Here is a 22567-nt window from a genome sequence, read left to right on the forward strand (position 1 = left end):
ATCAGCATTCAGGCAACGTTTAATCCAGCCGATCTTGAAAACCTGATTGAGAGTACTGAAGTCCAAAGCATTCACACCTCCCTCCAGAGTATATCTTATCAGAGTCTTTCTTTTAACATACTCGGTTTTATTTTTCCACAAGAATTTAAACAGTATAGAGTCAATAGATGAGCAAGTTTTCGGGGTGAACGTATAAGGTCAAAGCTGGGTAAACAATCCTAGAAATGCCTTCAGCTTTAGCTATCAGGACACGACCATAGATAGTTAAATTTCTTTGTAGCCAGCAATTGAAGACATTCTTCAATTTTTTTGTCCGTTGTGAAAAATTATTTAAAATTCTATCTTCGGGTGATTTACTTATTAAAATGCCTAAATATCTAACAGAACTTTTGACCTCAATACCTTCTATATGATGTTTTTCAAGACTGTGAATAGGTATAATTTCACTTTTATTTCTATTAACTGTGAGACCAGAAGCACTAGAAAAGGTTTTTAAAGCTTCCAAAATCACAGGAACCTGTTTCTCATCTTTTAAAAACAGACAGGTGTAATCCGCCAGTTGACTAATTAAAAAAGTGTGTTCAGCTACAACAATACCTTGAACATCTGTGACTAATAAAAACAAAAATGGTGAAAAAGGACACCCTTGTCTGATGCCCCTGCTAATTGTAAACCGGGGAGAAACACCATTCACCAATGACACATTGCTGTTAATATTTTTGTAAAAAGTCTGAACTATTCTAATAATGGAAGAGCCAAAACCAAATTTGCGCAAAGATTCAAACATAAACTCATGCTCGACCGTGTCAAAGGCCTTATAAAAGTCTAAAAATAAAATGATTGCACCATCATTGATCAATTCATTATAATCTAACATATCTAAAACAAGCCGAATGTTATTTGCTGTATCCCTACCTTTCATAAAGCCAGATTGGGAAACTGAGACAATTTCTTCTAAACATGGTTTCAGTCTATTTGCATAAAGGGAAGCTAATAATTTATAATCCGAATTAAGTAAATTAATTGGGCGCCAATTATCTAAATATGAGGAATATTTGTTAGGCTTTGGGATTAAAGTGATCAAGCCCTGCTTCATGGATTCAGTCAATTCAACTTTAACAGTCTTTAAAAACTTCAAAAACAAGCTTATTTATGTCTTGCCAAAAGGTCCTATAAAATTCAAAAGGGAGTCCATCTGGACCAGGGCTTTTATTGAGGGGGGCTTTCTGGATTCTCATATCCAACTCTTCCATAGGCAAATCCATCTCACAAGACGACCGATTTCCATCACTTATAATAGGTGTGAATGCTTGAACTCTCTCAAAAAAACTATCAGCAAACTGAGGATTAAACGAGGAAGAATAAAGCTGTGAATAAAAATTAGAAACAAAATTAGAAACTCTAGCTTCATCTGTGACCAAATTGCCCTCAATATGTAGAGAACATATTTTCTTAGATTCCCCTCTTTTCTTTTCTAAATTAAAAAAATATGCTGAATTTTTTTCTCAGAATTCTAGCCACTTTACTCTGGATCGAATAAAGGCACCCTTAGCCTTTTCTACATAAAAGTTATTTAAATCTTCCTTAAGATTGTGCAGTTTTACTTTATCATCTTCACTAGTCTGTTGCTTGCCTAAAATTTGATTCATTTCACTTAATATGGAGGTATACTTTAAAGATTTTGCCTTGGCTAACTGTTTACTAAATCGAATAGAAAATTTTCTACACTCGTACTTAAACATTTCCCAATTAGAAGATATTGAAACATCAGGTTTTGCTTTAAATTCTTCAATGATGCTCTTAATACCCAAACAATAAGAGGGAATCTGTAGAGAACAATTTAGTTTCCAATATCCAGGGTTTCTGTGACAACCAGTACCAGAATCAGACAAAATAAGATCAATAAAAGCATGATCTGTGAGGGGAGCAGGAAAGATACTACTGGACTTAATAAAAGAAGATATAAAGTCTGATGTAAGCCAGTAATCTATACGCGATTTTCTCGAAAGATCTTTACTGAACCAAGTATATGAACAATCTTTATCGTGCATAAACCTGTAAGCATGCAAAAGAGAAAGGTTACTACAAAAATCATTAATAATTGTTTTACATCTGCATGACTCTCGTTTTGGGGGAAATCTATCCAGACATAGGTCAGGAGCTTCATTAAAATCTCCCCCAACTATTACTGCAGCAGATGGATATTTCCCTTTAAATCAAGAATTTTAGAAGACAGATCCTGAAAAAATAAGTTATTTTGTGTATGATTATTAAAACCATAAACATTAACCAAGATAAAGAAAAAATCCCCTAGAAGAATGACAGCAATAATCCATCTACCCTCGGTAGAAGAAAAGGACTGCAGAATCGAGCCACTAAAATTATGGTCAAATAAAATCAAAACTCCAGCGGAGTGATTAGTACCATGACAAAATAAAACCTTACTTCCCCACTGATTGCGCCAAAATGTTTCATCTTCATAACCAGAATGTGTTTCTTGAAAAAAATAAACATCCCTTTTCTGTGACGTACAAAATAAAAATAAAGCCTTGCGTTTAGATAAATCACGAATCCCCCGTACATTAAGAGAAAAACAAGACAGTTTAACCGCCATATGAACAGTAACAAAAAGAGAAAAATAAAATAAAAATACTATACAACTACAATCGTAACAAAGTTATGAAATGTAATACAGAATAAAACTTGCAAAACTTGAAACATATCCATACCCCTTAATAACGGTTTAGGCTATCCGTTATGTTCCCTCCTTTGCTTACCTTAACATATTAATGCTCATACAAATTTGTCAGAATTTTGCTAATGTCAATAAATGTCTCGATTAACAAAAGTTCAGACAAAACGGCAAAAATCAGACATCGTCTGCAGAAAACCTCCTTCCATCCACGATAGCATTTGGCCCCCTGAAGCCAGCACGGCGACCCTCCTTTCGGGCTTTCTCCACCAAAGGCCACAGCTTGTTCCGTGCTTCCTTCTTCCTCTGCGTCAGGTCCTCTGAGATCCTAATCTTCTTCTGTTTGAGCACTTCTGATCGTCTTGCATCAGCCCAGACACGACCGCGGTGAGATCGAGAGAGAAATTGTCGTACGCGGGCGTCGAGCGGCAACCTCGCGCTCTCTCTCGTGAAGCCAATAAGGAAGTGACTAAAACTGCAATTCATCGACTGGCCGCTTGAGGCTGGCTGCAGAAGGAGTCAGTCCCATAGACTCCCCATGTTAAAATGCCCAACTTTACAGCAGAAAAAAACATGTTTACAGCCTGGTTCAAAAAATGATTTTGGTCTATATTGAAAATTTTGCCCTTCATGACAACTGTGAGGGGGGTGAATTTTTTTTATAACTCATCCGTTTAAATTATATTAAGCCTTAAATTTCTGCATAATTAAGGGCATGGCCACTTGAGTGACAGGTGGATTGCCGCTGCTGACACTGCCGTCGCGCTAGATGGGCGTGGCTTCAGCAATCAGCTCCCGCCTTTTTGCCCATTTTCGATTGTCCGGGAGAGTCGCGCGGCTGACAAGATGTCGACAGCCCGCTCTGCACACTTTAGGCTTCAAAAATCGCTATTGAGGAGTCTATGGGTGACGTCACGGACACTACGTCCATATTTTTTTACAGTCTATGGCGGGCGTGCATTGCCCAGTTTGGGGCCAAGCCTGTGCACAACATCAGTCGAAGACTGCAGAACATCTGCTAAGCCTGGTGACACCTGAAGAAAAATGTCCATTGTTACCATCTTGACATTCTCCCCAACTTCCTCCAGCACACCCGAAATCCTCAGATTCCAACGCCTCTTGTAAGCATCCAGCTCATCCACTTTACCCCATAAGCGTTTATTTTCTGCAGCCAGCGAAGATAGCTGGGAGTCCATTTTATCAGATTTAACAGCTGTAGTCTCTGTTTTTTTGTCAACGGCGTCAACCCGTGTTGTGAGCTCGGAGATGAGGGTGGAATTGGATGCAACCGATTTCTCGACCTCCAGAAGTTTCTCCAGAAAGTCATCCTGCTTCTTACCCAGTCTCTCTATTGCCTCCAGCAAAACGGCATTAGAGGGGTCTGAGGACGGGCGTCGCATTTTCGGTAACAGGCTTGCCGCTGGAGACTCGGGAAGACACACATCCAATGAATCCAGATCATGGGCAGTTTTAGAATAATTATGTATACGTTTAACACTTTCAAATTTCGAGGTATCGTCCACCTCCATCATGACGCCACACAGGAAAGCTCAAATCCACGTGTTGTGCAACGACGTTAATGAACTTTGAGGGGAAAAAAAATTGGAATTCGCAAAACACAGTATCTTTGAAGTATAGGGAGCGTGAACAAAACTAAAATCAGCCCATTGATGACAAAAGAACCTTTAAAGGGGAATAATAATCAAGTTTTGCACAAAATTCAGAGAAGAGACATGTCTATGGTGAAAACACCCTGATCTGTTTTTTTTTTTTTTTTTTTGATGTAAACTTTTATTAATTAACAAAATCAAAATTACATGTATAAAACAAACATTATACATGATATAGACGAACATTACACATGAAATAAACAATTTCACAATAGGGGGCTGTACACCCTGATCTGGTAACTCCCATTACTTGCCTGCCGATGACGTCAGCGAGGAAGATGGCGGCGGCGACGGCAAGGAAGACGGGATCTATGAACTCCGCGATGCGAATAATGGCAGTTTTACTGTCACTGCAGATCCTTTCTATGAACTGCGCATCTTTAGCGAAAGGTTAGTGGTGGATTTCCCTATAAACATTAACAGCTTGTTCCCCCTGGCCAGTGGTGTCATTTACTCGTGCCAAAAAGAGTTCGTGCTCCGTTGTAAAACTTCGTCTGTCAGTTAACAACAATTAATCCCAAGTGACGTTAACGTGACTCTTCAAGAGTCTTTCTCATCAAATGTTTGTGTCGAGGTCACGATAAATGGCACGTTTACATAACGTTACATGAATACTTCACAGAAAACAGAAAGACCTCCGGGGCATGTTCAGGTTTAAAACGGTGCGCATTGCGCAACGTTTTGCTGCGGTTTTCGGGTTGAACGTCATGTTTCCTGGAAACGGCGTGCACCGTTGTGCAACGGGGTTTGATATGTGTTTTCTCGTTTGGTGGGTGTATCAGAACTGCAGTCCAATCAACATGTTTATAAAGCATGCGGTATTAAAGTGAACTCGCACAATGGCTTCAAGGAAAATAATGTACAAATGTGTACGCAACAACTGAGGATGTTAGAAGACATGTTTGTCGTAAGTTTTATTGTAAAAATATAGGATATCAACATAATAATGTAGTTGTTTATATTTTAGCTTCATTGCAAGTGTTTGACATTTGGTATATAAATAAATAATGGTAATTAAGTGCTTTCCCTAAAAATGAGAAAGAAAATGCAGGGTATTAAAACCGTAAGAACTACAAATAAAGTCAGTATGTGAGGCTAAATAGATGTGTTTTAGTCTGAATTAGGTAAGAAACACTAACACAAATAATGGCCGAACACGAAGAAACACGAACACAAAAAACGTTGTGCAATGTTTTGTCGGGGCTGAACACAGCCTTGGTGATTCTGAGACCGGAAGTCTCGTGCTGTTGGTTGTGACATGGTCAGTTTCTCAACTGTCAAGCTTCTGTAAACACTGGAATTGTTAACATCTCACAATACTATTTATATTTCCAAATTCTGGCTTTTTTTGTCAGAATTGTGAGATAGATTCTGAACTATGAGGAAACAAAATTTAAATAACCTTTTATTTTTATAATCCGACGGAAAAACAGGCTTGCATACATTTCAACTTTTATTTTATTACATTACGTATTAGTCCATGATGAACCATAATAGTGTTATTTATTATAGCTTTGGAAATAAAAGTGTAACACGAGATAAAATGTAAATCTGGTCAATCCGGTTAGGGTTTCTGTGTACATAGATCTATAGATCATCTTGTCAAACTGTTGATCTGACTTTTATAGACATAATTATAACATTATGTATTCAGTTTCTTGTGTTCTTATTACCTTTTCACTCAGAAAAATATCTAATCATGCTTTAATGTGCCAGAATAAAGAGCTTGCATCATTGTCTGCTGTTGTTAATGGGAAAGGCATCCAGTCTGAACAGAAACAGGAATAAAACTTATGAAAAATTATCAACAGAAGGATATTTAAAAGCAGAGGCAGGGAAATCAGATCGTGTATACGTGAACCAAACTAGATTCTGAAAGGTAATACATTATTATGGTATTAAAGTTTGTTCTTATTAAATAAACACATTGGGCAAAAATTGGTATTCCCAATTGTTCATGATTTATGTCTATGGGAAAAATTGGAAAAATTGGAAAAATTGGAAATTGTATATCTCACGTGAATATTACCCAGGTAGATGACATGTAATCTGCATTATGTAATGAGATTCCAAATATTAAGTACTTGTAATTGGATTATAACACATTACAAAATAATTTTAAGCACAAAAATTGTAACATTTCTTCTTTTTAAAAAAATTATAATTTATATATTAATTATTTGATCACTAAATTGACTATTTAACCATATATTTCTGTCTCTTTGGAAGGTTTTTGTCTTTTTAAAATGATTGATTGAAATTTTCTCATTCCATTCATTCCACCAAAACACCTGCAGACCGGGCCGAGCCCAACAACAAAGCACCCTCAGACCGGGCCGAGTCCAACGACAAAGCACCCTCAGACCGGGCCGAGTCCAACGACAAAGCACCCTCAGACCGGGCCGAGTCCAACAACAAAGCACCCTCAGACCGGGCCGAGTCCAACGACAAAGCACCCTCAGACCGGGCCGAGTCCAACAACAAAGCACCCGCAGACCGGGCCGAGTCCAACAACAAAGCACCCGCAGACCGGGCCGAGTCCAACAACAAAGCACCCGCAGACCGGGCCGAGTCCAACGACAAAGCACCCGCAGACCGGGCCGAGTCCAACGACAAAGCACCCTCAGACCGGGCCGAGTCCAACAACAAAGCACCCTCAGACCGGGCCGAGTCCAACAACAAAGCACCCGCAGACCGGGCCGAGTCCAACGACAAAGCACCCTCAGACCGGGCCGAGTCCAACGACAAAGCACCCTCAGACCGGGCCGAGTCCAACAACAAAGCACCCTCAGACCGGGCCGAGTCCAACAACAAAGCACCCTCAGACCGGGCCGAGTCCAACAACAAAGCACCCTCAGACCGGGCCGAGTCCAACGACAAAGCACCCTCAGACCGGGCCGAGTCCAACGACAAAGCACCCTCAGACCGGGCCGAGTCCAACGACAAAGCACCCTCAGACCGGGCCGAGTCCAACGACAAAGCACCCGCAGACCGGGCCGAGTCCAACAACAAAGCACCCGCAGACCGGGCCGAGTCCAACAACAAAGCACCCTCAGACCGGGCCGAGTCCAACGACAAAGCACCCTCAGACCGGGCCGAGTCCAACGACAAAGCACCCTCAGACCGGGCCGAGTCCAACGACAAAGCACCCTCAGACCGGGCCGAGTCCAACGACAAAGCACCCTCAGACCGGGCCGAGTCCAACAACAAAGCACCCTCAGACCGGGCCGAGTCCAACGACAAAGCACCCTCAGACCGGGCCGAGTCCAACGACAAAGCACCCTCAGACCGGGCCGAGTCCAACAACAAAGCACCCTCAGACCGGGCCGAGTCCAACAACAAAGCACCCTCAGACCGGGCCGAGTCCAACGACAAAGCACCCTCAGACCGGGCCGAGTCCAACAACAAAGCACCCTCAGACCGGGCCGAGTCCAACAACAAAGCACCCTCAGACCGGGCCGAGTCCAACGACAAAGCACCCTCAGACCGGGCCGAGTCCAACGACAAAGCACCCTCAGACCGGGCCGAGTCCAACAACAAAGCACCCTCAGACCGGGCCGAGTCCAACAACAAAGCACCCTCAGACCGGGCCGAGCCCAACGACAAAGCACCCTCAGACCGGGCCGAGTCCAACAACAAAGCACCCTCAGACCGGGCCGAGTCCAACAACAAAGCACCCTCAGACCGGGCCGAGTCCAACAACAAAGCACCCTCAGACCAAATCCTCAATGAGCCACCTCCTGATCAAAGCAAGGTCACAATCTACACCCAGAATGGAGATTCCCATTTCTTCTTCCATCTTGTCATCTTCGCTCTTATGGCGGCCATCGTGTACATCACCTGCCACAACAAGAGGAAGGTGAGCATCACAGTAGTTTGATCTAATCTTGATCTAACTTATTTTGTTTTCCAGTATAATAAATAAAAACTATCCATAATATTTTCTATCCATAGTGAAGATAATACTTTTAGCAATTACTCTCACTCAGGGATTAGTTTAGTAAGATTTTATTTTGTGTTAATTTAACTGTTGTATTATTGCAACTGAAAATAGCCTTAGATGCTGACATGGAAATAAAAATAAATAACTATTCACAATTATTCACATTATTACAATTTACGGCACAATGAATGTTTGGAAATGTAAACCGTAAACAATAACTGACTTGAACCAATGTTTAGCTGCTGGAAATACTGCTGTTCTCATCATTTTGGCCAGCGCTGTATGTTTATATAAGATCACACAGTATGTATAGTGAAGGAGATGAAGGGCAGATTAATGAGTGTTGTTTCTGACACAGGCAGACGTCTGCTGTGAATGATCTGTCCTCTTCTCTGTGTTTCAGCTGATGCAGTTGGCTCAGAGTCACCGCTGGTGGGACACTTTCTGCTCTCGAGGGGTGAAGTATCATCGGCTCAACCAGAACGTCAACGAGGCCATGCCCTCGCTCAAGATGACCGACAAAACCTGTTAGCCTGCACCAGAACGTACATACAAGATCCGTCGTAATAACGAGTCATAAACACATCCACAGCTGTAAATCCCAGTTCAGTTAGGAAGGTGAGGGTCCACTGAACGACATATAACGAAGCAATAACCTTGTAATATGGATCATAATTCCTTTGTTTACGTTTCATTTCTTCAGCGACAGAATTGTTTGCGTCCGTTATGGAATAACTCATGGTCGTAAACTGCGTCTTGGTAGTAAAAACACGGCATGGTTTTGCAGTTTACAGAGTCACAAACAGAACGAGGCGATACACTGAAAAAAAGAATGAATGAAAAATAGGCGGAAGATAGTTTATTTGAATTTGGCGCTTTCTCCGGGGAGCTGGTGACGCACTCTGACGCACCTGTCAGCTGATGGAGGCGGAACTTACAGCGATCATCTTTTTCCTTTCTTTCTTTTATTTTTCAACAGTTTTTATATATGTGAGAGTGTGTTTTATGTTGAATGTGAATGTATCTGCATGATTACCATCTGTTTTAGTGCAAATGAGCCCAAATCAGCTCGCTATTACTGAATGATGACGGCTATCAAAGTGAACGCGTCTAAATGAATAGAGTGAGTGGATTATTTACTTTGGCACATTTTTGTTATTACCATCTGTATAAGTGGCCATCAGCACATCAGCACTTATTTGCATCGGAATTCATTGTGAAATATGCATCTCTAGCAATCTCAGGATGTTCTATATTGGCAAACAAAGGTAAATATTTTTTTTACATTTTTCTTATTTTTCTTACTCAAATTATTCTTACTGTATTTTTCTAGTGCTCAAATAAATCATTTATATGATGTCTAAGTTTCTGTCTAGTGTTTTATATTCTATATATTATAATTTAAAAAAAACTATGCAGTGGTATGTTTACTGACTAAATAGTTTGTAGAAGCCTTCAATACTATTGGGAAATATATTTTCTTATATTCGGGGGGTGGGGGTGTAGACATAGTCTCATAAAAATATTTGCAGGAGTCTCATTTTTTATTATATTTTATTCAGATTTGAAATAGAAACTCATGAGACATGTGGCTTTCAACCCATTACTTCTCTAGATTGCTCCAGGACTCATTTCATGTATTTTTATATCAAATAAAAAAAATATTTAAGAGTGGTAAAAAAAAATTCAAGGCACTCCAGTGTCTATAACTTTTAATATTTTTGAGCATTATCAAATCTGGTTGATAAAAAGTGAAGCCCAAAGGGTTTTCTTTCTAAAGACACCACAATTATGTTTGTAACACACTGAAGTAGGAAACTATTACAATTATAAGTTTGGTAGAGCACTTTCATCAGTGAGTCCCATAATGGGGGGTCAGGTTAACAGGTTTTAAAGAAGTGCAAAGAGTTTATTACTTCACACTTTGTGTCTTATTTAATCAGGGGAAGAGGGATTGTGCTTTAGTAGTGTGTTTGCTGTGGCGCCTTTGTTCGTGTTATGACTTCAGTGAAGTTGTTTTATAGGAGATTTATGGGATATTAGTATACAACTGTTTTTATTCACTGTATTCACTGCAAGCATTGCTCCATCTCAACACGACTGTAGCAGCAGCAGACGGACGCGTCATATATCAGTGCATTTGTGTAAATCTGCTCCAGCTACAACACATTACAGCTTCTTCATCTCTGATTTCCATCAGAGCACATGGAGGTTGTGTGTGTGTGTGTGTGTGTTGTCTGTTTCTCTCATGTTCCAAGGTCACCATGGCCACCAGATCCAGTCTGTATCCAGATCAGAGGGTCACTGCAGTCACCCGGATCCAGTACGTATCCAGACCAGATGGTGGATCAGCACCTAGAAAGGACCTCTACTGCCCTGAAAGACAGCGGAGACCAGGACAACTAGAGCCCCAGATACAGATCCCCTGTAAAGACCTTGTCTCAGAGGAGCACCAGGACAAGACCACAGGAAACAGATGATTCTTCTGCACAATCTGACTTTGCTGCAGCCTGGAATTGAACTACTGGTTTCGTCTGGTCAGAGGAGAACTGGCCCCCCAACTGAGCCTGGTTTCTCCCAAGGTTTTTTTCTCCATTCTGTCACCGATGGAGTTTCGGTTCCTTGCCGCTGTCGCCTCTGGCTTGCTTAGTTGGGGTCACTTCATCTACAGCGATATCATTGACTTGATTGCAAATAAATGCACAGACACTATTTAAACTGAACAGAGATGACATCACTGAATTCAATGATGAACTGCCTTTAACTATCATTTTGCATTATTGAGACACTGTTTTCCAAATGAATGTTGTTCAGTGCTTTGACGCAATGTATTTTGTTTAAAGCACTATATAAATAAAGGTGATTGATTGATTGATTGTGTGTGTGTGTGTGAGTAGACAGCATATTGATTTCCTCTTCAATCAGTAGAAATTATGTTCAACAATAAAGCAAATGTCTCTTATTATGATATTGGATTTTGTTACGCTTTATTACACATGCATATCAACAGATGATTCCATATTCATGAAACAAAACCTCAGCTTTTTTGTTATAAATCACTGTTTAGCATTATTTTGGATGATTATTATTCATCCATGCTTGCATACATCAGAGCACAGTTTTACGGTGATAAAAGCATATATTCAGATTTGAAATTATCCAGGTGCTGGTCATATAATTAGAATATCATCAAAAAGTTGATTTATTTCACTAATTCCATTCAAAAAGTGAAACTTGTTTATTATATTCATTCAATTACACACAGACTGATATATTTCAAATGTTTATTTCTTTTAATTTTGATGATTATAACTGACAACTAAGGAAAATCCCAAATTCAGTATCTCAGAAAATTAGAATATTGTGAAAAGGTTCAATATTGAAGACACCTGGTGTCACACTCTAATCAGCTAATTAACTCAAAACACCTGAAAGCCTTTAAATGGTATCTCAGTCTAGTTCTGTAGGATACACAATCATGGGGAAGACTGCTGACTTGACAAAGAGTGGACTGCAGCTGGAGTCAGTGCTTCAAGAATCACTACACACAGACGTATGCAAGACATGGGTTTCAGCTTCGCATTCCTTGTGTCAAGCCACTCTTGAACAACAGACAGCGTCAAAAGTGTCTCGCTTCTAAAAGGACTGGACTGCTGCTGAGTGGTTCAAAGTTATGATCTCTGATTAAAGTAAATTTAGCATTTCGTTTGATATCAGGGTCCCAGAGTCTGGAGGAAGAGAGGAGAGGCACACAATCCACGTTGCTTGAGGTCCAGTGTAAAGTTTCCACAGTCAGTGATGGTTTGGGGTGTCATGTCATCTGCTGGTGTTGGTCCACTGTGTTTTCTGAGGTCCAAGGTCAACACAGCTGTATACCAGGAAGTTTTAGAGCACTTCATGCTTCCTGCTGCTGACCAACTTTATGGAGATGCAGATTTAATTTTCCAACAGGACTTGGCACCTGCACACAGTGGTTTAAGGACAATAGTATTCCTGTTCTTAATTGACCAGCAAACTCGCCTGATCTTAACTTATCTATAGAAAATCTATGGGGTATTGTGAAGAGGAAGATGCGATATGTCAGACCCCAGAATGCAGAAGAGCTGAAGGCCACAATCAGAGCAACCTGGGCTCTCATAACACCTGAGCAGTGCCACAGACTGATCGACTCCATGCCACGCTGCATTGCTGCAGTCATTCAGACAAAAGGAGCCTCAACAAAGTATTGAGTGCTGCACATGCTCATACTTTTCATGTTCATACTTTTTAGTTGACCAAGATTTCAAAAAATCCTTTCTTTGTATTAGTCTTAAGTAAAATTCTAATTTTCTGAGATACTGGGATTTTCCTTAGTTGTCAGTTATAATCATCAAAATTAAAATAAATAAACATTTGAAATATATCAGTCTGTGTTGAATGAATGCATATAATATACAAGTTTCACTTTTTGAATGGAATTGGTGAAACAAATCAACTTGATGATATTCTAATTATATGACCGGCACCTGTATATGTGTATATATATATATATATATATATATAGGTCCTTCTAAAAAATTTGCATATTGTGATAAAAGTTCATTATTTTCCATAATGTAATGATAAAAATTAAACTTTCATATATTTTAGATACATTGCACACCAACTGAAATATTTCAGGTCTTTTATTGTTTTAATACTGATGATTTTGGCATACAGCTCATGAAAACCCAAAATTCCTATAAAAAAAAATTAGCATATTTCATCCGATAAAAGAAAAGTCTTTTTAATACAAAAAAAGTCAACCTTCAAATAATTATGTTCAGTTATGCACTCAATACTTGGTCGGGAATCCTTTTGCAGAAATGACTGCTTCAATGCGGCGTGGCATGGAGACAATCAGCCTGTGGCACTGCTGAGGTGTTATGGAGGCCCAGGATGCTTCTATAGCGGCCTTAAGCTCATCCACAGTGCTGGGTCTTGCGTCTCTCAACTTTCTCTTCACAATATCCCACAGATTCTCTATGGGGTTCAGGTCAGGAGAGTTGGAAGGCCAATTGAGCACAGTAATACCATGGTCAGTAAACCATTTACCAGTGGTTTTTGCACTGTGAGCAGGTGCCAGGTCGTGCTGAAAAACGAAATCTTCATCTCCATAAAGCTTTTCAGCAGATGGAAGCATGAAGTGCTCCAAAATCTCCTGATAACTAGCTGCATTGACCCTGCCCTTGATAAAACACAGTGGATCAACACCAGCAGCTGACATGGCACCCCAGACCATCACTGACTGTGGGTACTTGACACTGGACTTCAGGCATTTTGGCATTTCCTTCTCCCCAGTCTTCCTCCAGACTCTGGCACCTTGATTTCCGAATGACATGCAAAATTTGCTTTCATCCGAAAAAGTACTTGGACCACTGAGCAACAGTCCAGTGCTGCTTCTCTGTAGCCCATTTCCTGCACACACCTGTGCACGGTGGCTCTGGATGTTTCTACTCCAGACTCAGTCCACTGCTTCCGCAGGTTCCCCAAGGTCTGGAATCAGTCCTTCTCCACAATCTTCCTCAGGGTCCGGTTACCTCTTCTCGTTGTGCAGCATTTTTTGCCACACTTCTTCCTTCCCACAGACTTCCCACTGAGGTGCCTTGATACAGCACTCTGGGAACAGCCTATTAGTTCAGAAATTTCTTTCTGTGTCTTACCCTCTCGCTTGAGGGTGTCAATGATGGCCTTCTAGACAGCAGTCAGGTCGGCAGTCTTACCCATGATTGCAGTTTTGAGTAATGAACCAGGCTGGGAGTTTTTAAAAGCCTCAGGAATCTTTTGCAGGTGTTTAGAGGTAATTAGTTGATTCAGATGACTAGGTTAATAGCTCATTTAGAGAACCTTTTAATGATATGCTAATTTTTTGAGATAGGAATTTTGGGTTTTCATGAGCTGTATGCCAAAATCATCAGTATTAAAACAATAAAAGACCTGAAATATTTCAGTTGGTGTGCAATGAATCTAAAATATATGAAAGTTAAATTTTTATCATTATATTATGGAAAAGAATGAACTTATCACAATATGCTAATTTTTTGAGAAGGACCTGTATAAACGAAACACCGCTGTGTTTGAACGGAGATGCGCAGTGGCTCGGCTAAGACTTTGTTTGAAACTATTTTAGCTGACGAAATAGAGGCAATAGAGTTGTAGTCAGACAATATGAGTCACGTTATATTAAATTCTTTAATGAACTGTTGTATTAAATCAATATCACATTTAAAAACTCCCTTAATAATCACTAAATAATTTATTCTTTGGGAACCCGACCGTTGTACTCTATGCAGTTATGGCGTTATTATTTAGTCAAAAGTTATGAGCGTGTAAGACATGCTCACGAGCACATTATGTTATTTCACACGTGCAAAAATGAACCTTCAGCTGGCACGATAAAAGTACTCGCGCACAAATTCAACAACCGAGAGGTGTACATGTAGCTGCGAGCGAGCGCCTGGCATACTCTCATAGGTTTACTCTGCTTGTACGGTGGAATCCTGCTCGCGGAGTGCTGTTTTGCTCGCGCAGTGGATTTCTGCTCACTCAGCTGGTTTCTGCTCCCCTCGAGTCTACATGACTTTTGACAATTTGGGGGCGGAAACCAAGGAGGGCACTGACCCTCTTACACAGTAAATTTTGCAGTGTTAAATTAACTCTTTAAGAGTTAAATTTAACACTGGACCCGAGTGTATTTGGTCCCACTCAGAATTTGTGATAAAATGACTCTCGTCACAGTGTTCAATTTTCAGAGTAAAATTAACTCTTTTTGGAGTTAAAAATTAACACTGCTCAACACTGAATAGTGTTGTTACAATTTAACACTAAACTAATTTAACTCTGGATAGTGTTACCACAATTTAACACTTAGGGTAAATTAACACCAATTGGTGTTATTATTTGACTTTTGTAGAGTTTATTTAAATTTTCTTAGTGAAAAACAAATCCCACTCAGTGAGTACACTTTTAAAATCCATTTGGTGTTGCTATAGGTTAAAATGCTGATCAAATAACTCCAGAGAACAGAACAGAAAACAACTTCAACGTACCGTTTAAAACATTTATTAAAACACGGTCAGGCTTTAAATACATTCACAAAAAAACATCACATCTGCATAAAATGGCAATAGGGCACTATATGCAGTGCAGAATCTGTTGTACCATACTTCATTTGGAGATCAAATGGTTTGAAATAACACAGCTCGTTAACATTCACTGACTTTAGAACTCTGTCTGGATGCAGTCTGACTAAATGCATGGTAATGGTCATCAAAACAGAGTGTTTCCATCAATGCTCCACATAAAAGTACATTTTCATCTTTCACAGCAATAGTCTTGATCTTATAAAACACTGGCATCTCACATGCTACTTCAGTACAGATAATAAAATCAGGGCGATACTCTGTGCCATGATGTTTGATCCACTTTACAGAATAGACACGTTATGATATATCCACTCCTAGCTTGGAAGCCATCTCCATGCCACCTTTAAGTTCACCGAGTTCCACCATCTTCCCTGGACCAAGAGTCAATCTGTACTGGCTAAAAGACTCCCAGTGCATTGCCATACAACTCTGGTGCTTGTTGGCCAATGTTTTGGTGATGTTTTAGAAGCTTTTTAATTGAGTTTTAAAAAATTTGTGTTTAGCTTCATAACGCATGCACCACATGTGCAGAATTGGTCCAATTTTTCTTATACACTGTGGGTAATGTATCATTATGTGATGCTTTGGTAAAAGATTTTTTTCGGGAAATAATTTTTTGAATAACTGGTGATGTTCAATTATTAAATGTTTAAGATAAATGGTCATGCCTTCTGTTAGGACTGGTGAGAATATAATGTTAACAATCTGCAGAAGTAAAAGCAAAAGACACCAGTGTTTATCATCTCTCTGCACTAAATCACTAAATAACAGAGGCATGTTGCGCAACAAGCACCAAGATTGTATGGCATTTAAACCCAAATCGTTGCTTCCACCAAACAATTTGACTGACGGAGGACGGTTCTTCTGCTGATTGTAGCCATAATCAAAAGCATGTATTCTACCAGCAAGATCATCAGCACTCAGAAAATTATGCTGAATGTACTGCAAAACAAGTTTTACCTCTAGCTGAGCGACACCTTCGAGAATGTCGTGCATTATATCCACAGCAAAATTGTTGGCTGTGTTGAAATACTTCAGTGAATTTAACAAACAGACCCGTTTGACGCCATAAACATGAAGTAGTGTAGAGTCGTCCTGTAATCTTTTACAGTGCAGAGCATGCATCTCAGTTGTTCTTAGTACAACCTCAGGGTTATCTTCAGAAAACACAAACTGAAAGCGATCTTTTTCAAGAACACAGAAACGACAGCAATATTGAGCCCCAAATGACTCCAGAAACCCTAATAAGCTGTGTAAGCCAAGGTTATCCCCTGTGACTTGAACAATTGTACCCCTAATACAACTTCCACATACTGGATTCTTAACTCCCTCAATCTCAAGCACTTTTAGATCATTTAATAAAGGCTCGATTATAGAATTAAAACCATAACGTCTTATATTCTGTGCATGAAAGAGGGCACATAAATGAATATTATCTAATGAGGAGTTAAAATGCCTTAATGTAAAATAGATAGCACCCAATTTGTGTATACCTTTTTTGGAACCAAAAGGGTTAGCGGTCTCAAAATCATCATAAAATAACTGAATTTGTAAGGCATCTTTGTCTGTGTAAAATAAAGGATTACTTTTGAAATGTGCTGCATCACTCAAGTCAAAATAAACGCCTTCCTTTGGAACATGCCTGGGTTTAAACAAATCAGTAAGATGCCGATTTTGTAAAATGGCCTTTAGGGTTTCTAAAATGGGAATATAAGCAAATTTATCTGTTACAACAACTTGATCAAATGTTCCTGTGGTTTTGTTTCTTCTGCTGTCAAATCTTGTGCCAAGCACTATTTCCGTTGGTTCAACAGTTCCCCATTTCTCTGTTAACCTGTTAATTGTCACCCCGTCCCGTATACGGGACGCCTACGTTGACTATACTATATTACAATCAAATGTAATCTAATCTTGACAAACTATATATCGTTGGAAAGGTCTAAGACTCCCAAATATATATTTTACCAATATTTGTTGTTGAAAATTATGTAGGAAAAGTAATAGATGAATTTATGACAAGAGTGCACCCTCAGAAATCTACATTACAAAAGGAGCTTTGACCTTTGTTTAAAAAAAAGACTTCCTCGTTGCCTTTTTCTCTATCACATTTTAGAAATCATCAGAAGTTATATATCACTTGAAAACATAAAATCTCAAAATTCATCCTTCAAAACCCATTTTAAAATCAGACATTGCATTACCATGTAAATGGTACATCAAAATCATGTTACAAAATGTTTTCAGTCATGAATTATAAAAATTTAGGTTTGTATCATGCACATTCATGTCTATCTTCAAAAACGTGAGTGACAGTTAACAGGTTAAGAGTCTCTTTCGTTTGGCTTCCGAATTCAAGAAAGTGAATGGATTTTCCAAATGTTCAATTGAATTTTCTATTTTCCTTTTAGTAGCAATGTCATGTGGAGGCAGACAGAGCAAAGCTGCATCCTTGGCCTGACTGTGAATCTCAAAAACAATTTCCTCCATAGATGAAACAAAACCACTTACAGCAGACTGACTTAACCCAGCAACTTTTAGTTGCGCAACAGCCGAAGCACACATATCCAAAGTGCTCTTATTTGACATTAACAATACAGATGTTGTGGCTACCTCTACAACACTGGCAATCTGATCAAATGTTTGAGAACTAATTTGTCCTTCTGCCTAAGCAGTCTCACTCACAACAGAAGTATAATTGAAGCGAGTTCACTGTCCCAAACTGTTTAAACACACATTATGTAAGAAGAATTTGACCACTAAAACAAACTGGAATTTTGAGAACATAAAAAAAAAAAAGTATGGGGACTAAATCGTTCACCTTCAAGTTCCTTGGAAAATTTGTTCAACACTACTTCAAATTAATATTTCAAGTGAAAAATGTATCTTACACATCATACCAAAATTAGCACCCTCTGAGTCACCAGTAGGAGATTCAGCTGCTATAGTAGAAGTTCTTCCAAATCACTGGTGCTGGGAAGCTTTTTGCACTGCTGAATCACTTTTTTCTTGAATGCAGTGGTCCAGTTCTCCAGTAGCTTTCCTGACACTCCTTCTCCAAACATCAGAACAAAGTCTTGCTCAATCTAAGAAGAGGCAGAAAAGGATGACCCAAAATATTTTGTTCTAAGTAATAGACAAATAATTATATAAACCCATGTATGCATTGAATAAACATATTTAGACATCAGTAAATTTTGTTGTAATGTTAAATTGATAAAAACTTATGATTATACACACTTTACCAAGCCTTAAATGTCTTTGAATCGTGGAAAGACCATCAATATATCATTTTAAAAGCTTCAACACTGCTTAAAGAATGATAAACGAAGTTTAATCTTAAAGGTCCCGTTTTACACGCTTTTTGAAGCTTTGATTGTGTTTACAATGTGCAATATAACATGTGTTCATGTTTCGCGTGTAAAAAAACACAGTATTTTTCACACAATTCACCTATCTGTATACTGCTGTTTTCACTGTCACAGAAACGGGCTGATGACTTCCTTGTTCTATGAAGCCTCTCCTTCAGAAATACGTAACGAGTTCTGATTGGGCCAGCGGTACCTGTGCTGTGATTCGACAGCAGCTGAGAGCAGGCTGCCCTCCTGGTAACGCGATTGGGCTAGAACGCACGTGCTGGAGATGTACTTATAATCACAGGAGCGTTTTTACTGACGAGATGTGCATGAAAATCGCATTCGTTTTTTTGCACAGCCCTAACATCTAGTTAACAAAGCTAAACAGCGTTGCCCTTTGTGTAATAAGTTACAGAAACTGTTAAACGCATCAACTTAAATAATAAAATACACTTACCGGTTGTGGTCCATAAACAATGCCTTCTCCAGACAAAGAGGGAACTGCTCCATCTTTCAAGAATAGTCTTTGTGCAAATCCAGCATTAAACTGATTGAGATTGAGAAAGTTGTCCTCAGCAAGCCGTCCTCAGCCAAATGAGCTGCACAGAGTTTTACATGTGCATTATAATTTTCGGGAACCGAGTTAAACATAAATTGTAACCATTAATCTCAAAGTACAGCGTTCCTGGGAAGCCCAAACAAAGATGATTGAACTCAGAGATGAAAAAAAACCAGCGTTTCAACAACATGGCGACAAACACAAACAGCTCTTCCTTCTCCGTCAGAGCGCAACAGGGCCACGCCCCCTGTTTGTGAATTCATGTGGGCGGTGGTTAGTCAAAAACTGTTTTAGTGACGTCATTACTACAGGAACTAGAGGGATGTAGTCCAAACGTGTCGTTTTTTGTAGGCGAATTCTGTTAAATCAAATATCTCGCTTGGCATTGAACTTTGAGCTTTAGAATTTTACAGATATTATTTATACTCTAACAACAACATTACACACTAACTAAAGTTTAAAACATGGGATCACGAAGAAGGGGACCTTTAAAAAGGCAACTTCGTAGCAACAGAACTCCCATGAAAGATGACAAAAAAATATATTTATAAAAAAAAAAAAAAAGGTAGGAGATTTTCAACCTGTACCTTCAAATGATGCACATCGTTCTTTAGCTAAGCCTCTCTGTATAGTTTTGATTCTCCATGCCAAGTACTCAGTACCGCTTTCGCCATCATAGTAATGTTCATTAGAAGGAGAAAAATACAGATAAAAAGTATATAAATTCAACAGCAAAATACACCACCTGTCCCGAAGTGTGAAAAAATTTCAACACAGAATTAGAATTCAAAGCAGACACTAATGTAGCCATTTTTGGAAAAGGGGTCACTGAGGTACGGGAACAAAGCCACAATTCCTCTGGCATATTTTTCTTTCACCTGCCTTGTTGGTGACGTACTGCAGTAAAAAATAAAATAAATAAAATTTGTGTCCTTTGCCTGACTTTAAACAACATCAAGACATTTTAAAACTAGAGACCATTAATACACCAGGTGATGATTATGAAGATTACCCATTCTTTTCTGTCATGTGAGCTGCCAAGATGTTAACCATTTTCCTCCTTGTTTCATCCCCCAAAGACTTAGTTCGGTTGTACTCAGTTATTATACACTCCTCAACAGGTTTCTGGACAAGAATGGTTTCCACCAACTTAAAGATTATAATAAAAACATACATATAAATTAGTTTTCAAAATTGATTCTCATTGATCAACTTAAATCAATAATAAATATCAAATTCATGTTCATTTTTAAAAATACATTTATAAGTTTTACCAGTCTTTATTCCCCAAAAATATAAAAGTAAAAAAAAATTGATACCCACCTTTTTAGCTTCTTCGTCTAGCCTCATTCGTTTACTTGAGGAAGTTTCTTCAATAATGACTGTGTCCTGTGAGTCACTGGAGTCCATGGATGGAGTGCGGGACCGATTTGACTGCTCATGAGAGACTTGTGGAGAAGCAGAATCCTACGGAGCCCTTCTGGAACCACTTAGTCAAAAAAAATTAAAATAACTAACTCGTGGCCTCAAGATAAGTTAACTCGTGGCCTCAAGATACTAAGTTGTGGCCTCAAGATACTAGCTCGTGGCCTCAAGATAAGTTAACTCGTGGCCTCAAGATAAGCTAACTCGTGGCCTCAAGATACTAACTCGTGGCCTCAAGATAAGCTAACTCGTGGCCTCAAGATAAGCTAACTCGCGGCCTCAAGATAAGCTAACTCGCGGCCTCAAGATAAGCTAACTCGTGGCCTCAAGATAAGCTAACTCGTGGCCTCAAGATAAGCTAACTCGTGGCCTCAATATAAGTTAACTCGTGGCCTCAAGATAAGCTAACTCGTGGCCTCAAGATAAGCTAACTGGTGGCCTCAAGATAAGCTAACTCGTGGCCTCAAGATAAGTTAACTCGTGGCCTCAAGATAAGCTAACTCGTGGCCTCAAGATAAGCTAACTCGTGGCCTCAAGATAAGCTAACTCGTGGCCTCAAGATAAGTTAACTCGTGGCCTCAAGATAAGCTAACTCGTGGCCTCAAGATAAGCTAACTCGTGGCCTCAAGATAAGTTAACTCGTGGCCTCAAGATAAGCTAACTTTTGACCTCAAGATAGTGAAGTGTCTGACACATGGACTTATCAAAAAGTTTTCATGCCTAGTGTTCGCATTGTAATAATGTACAAAGATACTTCATATTTATAAACGCTGACTTGTTAGGTGATGTTTTCTCATTAAAATCATACAAATTCCTATTAATTCAACTGAACTTTTTCCCACACTAGGGATTACCAATATGGCGGCGCGGCGGCTTCACGTTAATGACGTCATGAGCAATCCAGTTTATAGACCAGTGGTTTGGACACGGAAGCACTGCTACGTGACGTCAGACTTAACAAGCGAATTGAGTTCCAATGGGGGTCGCTGTGTCCATTTCTTTTACTTTTTTTTTTTAACATTGCAGAGGGGATACAGAATCAAACACAAAATATAAAATAAAAAATAATACAATACACTCCGAGTAAAGCAAGGCAGTAGATAAGGGATAGTCTACGAAGAAAAAAAAAAAATTCACAAAAGATTCATAGACATTACAAATACAAAAGATGAATAAAAGTAAATAGAAATAAATAACACTGGGAATAAACAAATAAATAATAAAAGTTCAGAAATTCAGGAAGTAACTTATAATGAAACAATAATTTCTTTAAGCAGCAAAGAAGTTTTAGCAGCTTTCTTATTAGCTGATAAACAAAGAGAGTCATAAAATAATTTTAGATCAACACAAAAAAGCTTAAAATTGGGCTTTGAAAAAGTTACTTTACACTTATGAAGATGAAACGCGCCACATAAAGTAAGCAATTTTAATCTGTCATCCATCCATCCACCTTTGACCCGGTGTCCCAAATCAAAAACAGCACATTCACAACCTTAAATGTAAAGAGTTTGTAATAAGCAGAAAATATAAGCCAGGCTACTTTTTTCCAGAACTCTTTTGCATAATCACATTCAAAAAACAGATGTGGTATTGTTTCAAGATTAGAATTACAGAATGTGCAGTGAGAAGATATGTCGAAGTTAAATTTAGAAAGGAGAGAGTTACAGGCATAGTAATTATGTAGAATTTTAAAGTGAAGCTCTTTCCACTCTTTTAAACTTATTAATGCCAATCCATATATTAATTGTAGAAACAGAAGGAT

At 39.0% G+C, this 22567-nt stretch overlaps 1 protein-coding gene and 1 long non-coding RNA gene across 3 annotated transcripts in view; one reads left to right on the plus strand and one right to left on the minus strand.

The window, feature by feature from the left end:
• LOC113038196 (keratinocyte-associated transmembrane protein 2-like) overlaps positions 1-22567 on the plus strand; it is a 71395-nt gene that overhangs the window by 26440 nt on the left and 22388 nt on the right. Inside the window, exon 3 of one of the 2 annotated variants that reach the window (XM_026195454.1) lies at positions 8709-9343. The exons of the other annotated variant lie outside the window; for it this stretch is intronic. Coding sequence (XP_026051239.1) covers positions 8709-8837 — 129 coding nt within the window. The 3' untranslated portion in view covers positions 8838-9343. Of the gene's footprint in view, positions 1-8708; positions 9344-22567 lie in introns of those variants that run through there. 2 annotated transcript variants of the gene reach the window in all.
• Positions 18227-20973, minus strand: LOC113038201 (uncharacterized). Its single transcript, XR_003274740.1, has 4 exons — positions 20393-20973; positions 19968-20277; positions 19279-19420; positions 18227-18551 (listed from the first exon to the last, which is right to left on the minus strand). It is a non-coding gene; the product is annotated as an uncharacterized LOC113038201 (long non-coding RNA).

This window comes from Carassius auratus, chromosome 21, assembly GCF_003368295.1.
Source record: "Carassius auratus strain Wakin chromosome 21, ASM336829v1, whole genome shotgun sequence".
In the NCBI taxonomy this organism is placed as follows: Eukaryota; Metazoa; Chordata; class Actinopteri; order Cypriniformes; family Cyprinidae; genus Carassius; species Carassius auratus.